This window comes from Bemisia tabaci, chromosome 1, assembly GCF_918797505.1.
Source record: "Bemisia tabaci chromosome 1, PGI_BMITA_v3".
NCBI lineage: Eukaryota > Metazoa > Arthropoda > Insecta > Hemiptera > Aleyrodidae > Bemisia > Bemisia tabaci.
In genome coordinates, this window is record NC_092793.1 from 50,917,768 (window position 1) to 50,927,830 (window position 10,063).

Genomic DNA, 10,063 nt, shown 5'->3' on the forward strand with positions numbered 1-10,063 from the left:
TCATTCATTATTTGGATCGTAAAAAATCCTACATGCCTCGAGGTTATTTATGACTGATTTTTATTTTCTTAGGGGATGAAAGGAACTTAGTACCTGGATAATTCTCTTGTTCTCCCTTATTATACAACACAAAAATCCTGAATACAGCAGACAATATTAAAAAAACCTCATATACCTGTCTTTCATTTGCATTTTCTCTCGCACACATATCGCCTGGTCCTTTACCACGAGGGACGAGGAAAAAATATTAGTATCTGTGTGTAAGATTTATATTACCTATCCACCAAACGCTCAGAATTTTTTTAATGTAATTCAAGAAAAAATGGATGGGAGAGTTTTCGTAAGAAAGCAGACTTCCCACATCTAGAGAAGATGAGGTTTGTTACAGGCTGCAACTTAATAACCTTTAAGAAAAGATGAGTATAAATTGATAAGATAGCAACTCAGTCTCCCTGCTGACAGGGTGCTCACTTGAATGGTTTTTATGTCTAACTGTGTAAAAAACAAAACAAAAAACCCCAGAATTTATCCTTTCTTTCCCATACTAACTTATTTCTTGAACATTTTGAGGAATGTAATCATGCTGTGCCCATTTGCTATTGCTCCCTGCTTGCAGGCATACAATTTTACAAAGTTTAAGTGAAAGATAAAAATTTACAGGAGTTAAAAATGGAGTGCTGTTTACATTGAGTATGGAGTAGCACTGCTACATTTCCTCACCTTTAATGGGGTAAAATTATATGATTATGTAATCATGATACTTTTGTTTGTACAACTTTCATAGTTATATGGCTAAATTTGAATCATGGCAATGCTGGATGGCATACCTACAATTGTATGGCTTGTCAACACCCTGTAATCGCCATGTAAAAACAAAGTGATGTTCATTTTTTAATGGATGGTTTAGGAATTCCGGCAAAACGTAAAAAATTTTTTCTACAAAACTTTCTTCTATTAAGAAATTTAGGAGAACTTAACAGAGGTTCTTGAATACATTTACAAGAGTGACAAACTCTTCCATTTAATTTCTGTAAGACAAGGATTCTTTAAGGTTTCAATCAGTTTCTTACCTTTTATTTTTAAAAATTTTCACTGAAAAATTGTCGGTTTCGCAACCACAATTACTGACAATCAATGTTCACAAACTTTTGAACTTTTTAAATTCTGATAAAATTCCAAAGCAACGTTCTCTGCAGTGCATCTAAATCTCTCCCTAGCATATTTCTTTCTTCGATCGAAGGTTTTCAATGGAAAACTCTTCAAAATTAGTACATCATAGAAGAGAAAATATTTTCAACTCTAATTACCTCATTGTATCCTGAAGCCCTGTACGTTGGGCTCAGTTTTGAGTCAAAACATCTGGAAAGCAATTCATTGTGAATTATCTTCTCAATTTCTTTGCCACCTGCATTGATGGCGTCAAAAATTTTGATCACTTGTGCCCTTCAAAGCGTTTTCCTTGTTCCACTCAATTGCATAACACCGCATTTCTTAGTGAAGACATTCACCTATTCAAGTTCAGATAGTGCAAACTGAAAAAGAGGTAGTTAGCTCTTGATACATGTTTGCCCAAGTTCGATTTAGATCAAAATTATGGGTTTTCAAAATTTTAAACTTTTACTGCAGCTCTAGGTTTATAGTTGCAACATTAATGAATATTCATCATTTGATAATATCAGACAAATTCTCACGGGTTTAATTTTTGTTGCATTGCTCATGCTCATACTACTATATATAATATCACTAAAGGCTATAGAGAATGCAGTTTCTTTCTTCCATTTTTCTGCTCCTTAGCATCATAGAAATATGACAAAGTTACATTTTTTTGGGGAGAAATAAGATACAAAAATGATTGAAATTAGCTGTAAAACTTATTCTTTAATTTTCCATTTCTTCAGTTATAAATCAGATTTTCGGGTGTATTACACGACATGACTTTAATTATGCCGTTGGTAAAAATAATAAAAAAAAGGGAATTCAGGGGATCAAACAGTTGTGTCAGTTAGTTTCCTAGGAAAGGTCCATAAAGTATCAGGCCAGAAGTGTTCTACATGACTTACATAAAAAATTAAATCAACAAAACAAATGTTGTTAAGGACTTTAACTGCCAGGGAACCACAAAAAAACAGGATTCCTCCAATGAACTTATTAAAATTTTGTTGCGCAGACCAAGTTGTAGCAAAAGATGAGCACAATTGCAGAATTTGAATAAGCACATTGCTGAAAAAAATTGTATGTGGTTTCCCAAAAGTTATGAACTTCTAATATTTGTTTCTAGTTTACTTATCAACCAGTTCCGAAAATCAATTTACATCCCTATTCCTTTCTTTCGACTTTGGCTTTGAACATGTGCGACTCTCATAGATGTTCCTACTCAGAAACCACATATCTCAATTGCAATGTTTTCAAACTTCTGCTCTTGTTTTATTTTTTCATAGTGAGCTGAGCCAATTTCATTCTTGAACAGTTCACAGAATAATCTCCTAACAGAGAAGAAAAATCACAATAAATCATGTTGTTTTTCTAACTAACGAACAAAGTATGACATGAGGTGAGACGAATGCAACATCATGAACTGTGATAGTGTGGTTTCAAAGTTTAGCCATCCTTATAATTTACTTTATACATTTCACATCAACGAGGTTTGCCATAATACAAGAAACGGATATCATACAGCACTGGATGAAAATTAGAAAGTCAATAGTCTGATTCAGGAAGACTCATGGAAGCAAATTCGCATGATGGCAAAAATTTCCTGCTGTGGCACGTTCAAAATAACTTAAGCCAAAATTAGTTTATTAGTAGCATTGAAGATAACTTTCTTGCAGCTTCCTGAAATATTATGAGATGATTAGCTTTCCTTCTGCACTGCATCTCTCCGCTGTTGGACCATTTCTCGGAGATTGTTTTCGCTATCTTTGTAACTTCTTTCAAGATATTTTTTCCCACTCTGCAACAGAAAAAACGGAGAAAAACAATGATTTCAAACATAACAAGTATTTTTTTAAAAAATATTGAAACAATTTTCCATTTTATTCCACCTTTACACCGTACCCAAAATACTTTATCTCTCAAAGATAAAGTTTTGGCAGCCAGTTTCATGCCTCTTGTCAGAGAGGAGAGAGAACTTTCACATGGAAATAAATTAACCAAGAGGTTCCTGTTTCTAACACAAAATCAGAAAGTTCAGATTTTCAGATTCCGAATTGCAAGTCATACTTGTGAGCATAGTAAAAAGGAAGAGGGATGAAGGGAGGAAAAGGAAGGCTTTATTCTCAGACTTTAGAACGTTGCATCAAATTTTTATGCATTTTCTCTTGTTCTTACACTTTATTGAATTTTTAAGCTGGAAAAATGAAGAGACTTTTCTGAGGGAATTTGATAGAAATACCATCAACTGAATTCTAAAGTTTGAACTAACCATGGAAAAAAATATAGGGAGGAAGAAATAAAATTAAGTGGATACTTGCCTCTAATTTTTCTATCTTTTCATCGCACATATTGATTTGACTTTGTAAATCTTTCAGAACTTCAGCTTTTTCAGCGGTGAGGAACATGCGCCCAATGCTCTTGTATGTTTTTATACTGTCCGACAAGGCCTTTTGTAAACAGATAAATGCATAAGAAATATTAGACAGATAAATGTAAAATTTAAGAAAAAAATAAAAGAAGCAAGATTACTTTAAACAAACTTCCAGCCTTCCTATCAAAATCATGTTTTGATTTTGATGAGTTTCAGGATAGAAAGGGTGATTGCCCACTTTGTAGCCTATTCCTAAACTCAAAGAGCGGATCAGTTGTGTCTTTACTTCAACTACTCCTAACATCCATCGATGAGGTTGAGCATTATAATAAGTTAGCAAACAAACTTCAATTACGTTGCATATCAGTGATAAGCAAGTGAGATTGCAAAAGAGCTTTCATGCATGTCGGCTAAGAAAATAGGGAACTAATGAGAGCTTGCTTTGATAGACAAAAAAATTTAATAAATACTTAGATAATTCATTGAAAAAAGGTATTAGTAAACTGAGAAAAATGAGAATTTTAAATTAGTAATGAAATTCTCTTGAAAACTCAGTTGTGGTTTTTTGCGTCTCCTAACTTTTAACTTTCAGCATTCTACTAGCAGAGCACTAAGCAGGTATGTGTATTCTATTCCTGTAACTAATTTTAATATTCAATCCATTGAAGCCTATAGTAAGGTTTTATGAGCTACTAATCTCAATTTCTTTTGAAAACTGTTTATTGGGATTTTATGCAATTCATGCGCTTGGCAGGATAGAGCAATGTTTTTAAAATTAATTAACAACTTCACAATGTCTTGTAGAATAAATTTGAGGCACCATCACTATAAATCTATTTATTTGCTTCGATACAATTACATAGGTAATGTTGTTTTGGGAGGAATTGCGGCCGCTAAGAAAGCAAGACTCAAATCAAAAGGAAGCAATTCCTCTTTGCCCGGTAAAGGAGGCAGGAGTTCCTTGACTGGCCATGAAGATTATATGCTTTACAAATCAGAAGTATCTTTTAATGTATGCAAGTAATACCACATTACTAACCTTTATTTCTTTTAGAGTGATTTCAGAATGGACTTTAGTCCTTTTCAAAGAATCTATCTGGACATCTGAAAGCTTCAATTTTTGCTTGGTGTCGATCATTTTAAGCTGGAGCTCCTGAAAAGCCTGTTTACATGAAAAAAAAAATTACATTCAAAGAAATAGATAAAAAAATAGAGGTATCCGTGAAGAGATGGTGAGATGCCAGCTTTCAGAGGATCTCTACCATGACAGATTCCTGGGGCAGTTAGGCGTCGCAGAGCGCCCTAGCGCGCCGTAAAAGTGGCTTATACATACATACTTACATGGAAAAATGAAGTAAAAATAAAAAAGTACACTTTAAAACACAGCACCCACCTATAGACAAATCAGGGCTACTGATTTCGTAAACTTTGAATAGGTCAAAGGATCAAGCTCATTGTTAACCACTGCAGTTAAAGCTGAGCCTTCCTTCTTCCCTTCCTAACAATATTGAGTTGAAGGAATGTCCAAAAATCCCATCCTCACCGGTCTGCTCACTTAGTCTCGGATCTCTCGAGGTTGGCGAGCTAGTCAGCCAGGCAGTAACCAGTTGGTCAGTAATTTTGTTCTGATCAGGAGTTCAGGACAGGATAAGCTATACTTTGCAGATGCTTACTTCCTCCTTTTCATATTTTCCTGGTTCTCAGACCACCTGGGATCAGGGCCAATTCATGCATTATTCTTTAAAAATGAAAGCTTTTGTGGGCTCATTAAAACATAAACAGAAGATAAAATTAAACATAGAATCCGGAGGACGATTATCATCGTAGGGAGTTAATTAGGTTATCCTCCAAGCTCATTGCTTGATGTTCTTACAAGCAACAGCAGCTCAATAGTGAATTTAAAACGAATCTTGTGTTCAATGTTCACGCTGAAAAATACTTACGTTTTTTAACTCTTGATCAACTGACTTCGACATGTTACTAATGAGAGACCTCTGATAACAGCAACACTCAATGAAAATGAAGAGAGAAGTACAAAATGAATGATGTGGGTTCTTTTTGAATTTTAAACAGAAAGTATTGAATCACGCTGTAGAATAGATTAAACACTTCAAATGCACTTTAATGAATTAGAAATAAGCTAACATTTGGAAACATGTTGGGAACTCGGCCTGAAACTAAAATGTTTAGGTTAGGTTCAGTTGATGATTGTTGTTGTTGTTCGTAAAACAGCCATAACCGGAAACCAATCTTTGACCAACACCAACCGGAAACGCGCTGTTCAAAAATGGCGGGAATTTTTAAATTTCCTTCGTTCTACTAGAGTCCCTTTATACTGAGAGTCAAGACAATTTGAATCCATTTCTGATTGGTTCCCGTATTTTAGGCCTCCACAGTGTCACAAACGGGAATAAAGATTACATTTTCACCAATTGCAAAGATTATAATCTGGAATGGACTATAAAGGGACTCTAGTTCTACATCTTCTGATATCACTTTTTTCCATGTAGTCACACATCCTCCATGTAATGGTCAAAAGGTCAGGGCCAGATTAAGGGGGTGGCTACATGGGCCGCGGCCCATGTATTCCAGTCAATAGAGCACATAGGGGCTAAGTAGAGACAACTTCTGAGGAAACTTTCTGATATACTAATCCTATGTAATTTTCATCGCTGAATCCGAATTTCATATTTGCGAACAGATTTGCGGCGAGCAAAAGCCGCCATCTTGAAAAAATGGCCGAAATTTGCGCTTTTCGGCCAAACAAACCGAAATAACTCGTATATTATGGAAATTACGGCAACAGTAGATGTTTTCTAAATTAAAGTACATAAAATTTCCATTAAAACGAGTCCAAGATGGTTAGGTAAGATCGGGTGATAACAAATGCCGTTAAAGTGTTGCAGTTTCAGGCAATTATTGAAGTTAGGCAATTTTCGTAACTCTCCCTGCAAGAAGAAAGTTTTCAAGGCAATTAATCATTAAATCTTAGTAAGTGAAAGTATGAATGATAAAAAGAGTGCAATTTTGAGTTCTTGACTTTCAAGAACGGCAGTGGATGGGATCCGTATAAGCGCAGCTGCAGGGTCCTCCATTCCTCCCCCATTTTCATGGCCTGGGTGCGGCCGGTCGGCCTTCGTTCTCCGGGTTAGAAGTTCAATAATTGTAATCTTCCGTCGCATTTCTAAGGCGCAATGATACAACTATTTGAACTCTCCGGAATGCGTGAGTTATCATGCCGCGTTTGAAGGCGATTTCCAAACAGGCAAGTTCCGATACCCGGATGATCGTTTTGCAAAGTTCCTATTATTATGTTTTATTTCCTACCATTTGTTTGTTTTCAATCCTCCTTTAAGAACTACTCATTTGCTGAATACACATCTGGCTGGAGCGCACTTGAGCTATGCATTCACGACTGCAAATATGTCAAAGGAAATCGACACGCCCAGCGTGCATGAAGGCTATTTCGATTGCAATCTTGCATCGCATTTCTAAGGCGCAATGATACAACTATTTGAACTCTCCGGAATGCGTGAGGTATCACGCCGCATTTGAAGGCGTTTTCAAAGCAGCAAAGTTCCGATATCCGGGTAATCGTCTTTCATAGTTCATATTATTTTTTTTTTTTTTCATTTCTAACCACTTGTTCATTTATAATCCTTCTATAAAAATTTCCCACTAGCCATATACAATTCCAGCTGAAGCGCGCTTAAGCCATGCATTCATGACTGCAAAAATGTTACCGGAAATCGAAAAGGCCAGCTTGCATGAAGGCAATTTTAATTCTAATCTTCCGTCCCATTTCTAAGGCGCAATGATACAACTATTTGAACTCTCCGGAATGCGTGAGGTATCACGCCGCATTTGAAGGCGTTTTCCAAACAGCCAAGTTCCGATACCCGGATGATCGTTTTGCAAAGTTCCTATTATTATGTTTTATTTCCTACCATTTGTTTGTTTTCAATCCTGCTATAAAAACTACTCATTTGCTGAATACACATCTGGCTGGAGCGCACTTAGGCTATGCAATCATGACTGCAAAAATGTCAAATGGGCCTTTCTAATAAGCCATTCTAATGGGCCTGCTGCAAACTTTTGCTAGAGCGAAAATAAAAGTTGTAACTCCTAAAAATTGGTTCAAAAATCACGATGAGCGCATCGGCAAAGTCTAACGTGCACTCCTAAGTTCACAATTTGCATGAGAAATTTGCGTTTTTTCGAGCTCCCCGCTTCAAAAACGGTACCACGGCACAGGTGAACATTTCGTTAGAGCGGAGTCATTCCATCCAACCCCTGATGCTCACAAGGATCCTACGCAATATTCAACAAAGCCGACGCCAATCCACCAAAACACATGTGACGGGACGATTGTTCAAACATCTGATAACAATTGGCGTGTTTATATTCAAATTTTTCTCGCGTTGATAGATATCCGCCTCGATTGACCTTGTGCACTCCTCAACTTGCGCGCGGAGACGTCGGCCGTGTTGAGCAGGGATTGAAAAGAATGACTCCTCTAACGAAATGTTCACCTGTGCCTTAGCGATTGAGCACAGGAAAGAATTTCATGAGCGCCGCCGCTCGCGGCGCACTATGGTCCAATACTCAAGAATAGGAAGAAATAAGTCGGATAATGACTGAGAGATCACGGAAATTTCGTGACTGGTGTTTTTTGAGTCGCTAATTTCGAATTTGATGTCAAATTGCCTACATTTTAACACTCTGACCTATTAGTTGTGGGCAGGTATATGGCTCGCTGAGGCGCGGCGCGGCGCGCGGCGTGCTGCCAGCTCGAAACGCGCACTGACGCCTACAAACCTAAAGGGATACTTCAAGCATTGCGCAATGCGTGAAGTAGCACTTTAGGTTTGTAGGCATCAGTGCGCGTTTCGCGCTGGCAGCGAGCCGCGGCTCTCCCAACGCGGCGGGCGGGTGGTGAACGATTTCTTGCAGGGAGAGCTCCCTGGCGGAGAAACTCGTGTATCGTCTAATTTTTTTTTTTTTTTTTTTTTTTTTTTTTTTTTTTTTTTTTTTTAATTTTTGACTTTTAAAATTACACACTTGTCGTGTGAAGTAATCAGTGAACTCTCAACGCTTGGTGAAGTGTAATAATGAAAGGCGGGTCGTGCGCCATGCGCGCTGCGGACGGCACAGGGTTGCTCATAAAATTCTCCCCTGTGCTCTGTCGGTGCCGTAACCTTTTTGAAGCGGGAAGCTTAAAATACGCGGATTTCTTAGGCAGATTGTGAAGTTAGGAGTGCATTTCAGAGTTTGCCGATGCGCTCATCGTGATTTTTGAGACATCTTATATAAGGAACAACTCTTATTTTTGCTCTAGCAAAAGTTTGAAACAGGCCCATTAAAGTTCCAAGAAATAATATTCATCAGTTATATGTTTTGAGATTAAAAAATGTGGCACGACCTTTGCAACGCCACAAATTTAAATGTACGTGCTTTTCGACTTTCATCATTGAAAAAGATCCATCCGACTTATAATTTGTGGATAGGTTCACAGCCGTGGCTGAAAAATAAAAAGAATATATGTATTTATCGAAGAGGTTGTAATTTTGGAGGCCAGTGTTTTTGTTCGTTGAAAAGAATTACATATTCACAATGGAAGGTCACATTAATGTCGATTGTGAAGACAAAGTATCTCTAAATCTAGGAAAACGGATGTCACACAAAAATGGTTCAGATACACATGGTTCTATCTTTCATTCAAATTTAGGTGGTACATGGTACCTACAAAATTTGGAAAAAGTCAGAAATAAGAATTACATAACCTGGATAAATCTAAAATACGGTAACGTATAACACGACAAATAAAGCTACAAATGATCAACTGGCGATATAGGCTCTGGAACTTCCATAAGTGTAAAAATATAAACTCTGTTTAGTTTTTCTTTTTTTCTCAATCTAAATGAAAAGCTACAATGTGGGGCTTGGGATCCAAAATTAGTATGTGTGCACATATATAATTAAGAACTAAAATTTAAATGGCCTCCCAAAAGAAATGTTACAAGTGGGAAACCGTTGCGATGCAGGGCCAGATTAGTTGCTGTAGTGCTGTAACATCCTGGATTCCCGGTAGGTACGAGCTCCCCTATACAATTTCCTTTTTTATTTCAGATCCTCTTGGGGTCTTTAGAGCCTGAAAAACATATTTAGAGAGGCCCTGAGACTGGAATTTGCGTGTCATGAGGCCCTTAAATTTTAATATTTGAGGCCCCTTCTTGCAAGCAGCACCTCGGGCCCCAGACCCCTGAGCGCTAATCGGGCCCTGTTTCAAACAATACTAAAATCGTTTCAAATTATGTGAAGATTATTTTTCTTTCTCTGTCTTTTTTCCTTTTTTAGTTCTACTTAAACACAATATTTTGAGAAAAAAATCGAATTTGCAAGAAATAAATACTTGTGTGTCTAAAGAATACATTTACACATTTTGAGATCAACTTACAGTGAAAAAGGAAGGAATATATCAAGTTATGACGACAATTCATGTTTTTTTCGATTGATGGACGTTTGCCTTAGTGCAAGAGT

At 37.0% G+C, this 10,063-nt stretch overlaps 1 protein-coding gene across 1 annotated transcript; it reads right to left on the reverse strand.

Annotated features, from left to right (window-relative positions):
- Nucleotides 1–1,852: 1,852 nt before the first annotated feature.
- Pfdn1 (prefoldin subunit 1) lies at nt 1,853–5,727 on the reverse strand. The gene is made up of 4 exons (XM_019049269.2): nt 5,467–5,727; nt 4,563–4,685; nt 3,471–3,599; nt 1,853–2,950 (listed from the first exon to the last, which is right to left on the reverse strand). The coding sequence occupies exons 1-4, from the start codon at nt 5,497–5,499 to the stop codon at nt 2,852–2,854; spliced, it is 384 nt and encodes a 127-aa protein (XP_018904814.2). The 5' UTR covers nt 5,500–5,727; the 3' UTR covers nt 1,853–2,851.
- Between the last annotated feature and the right edge of the window lie 4,336 nt (nt 5,728–10,063).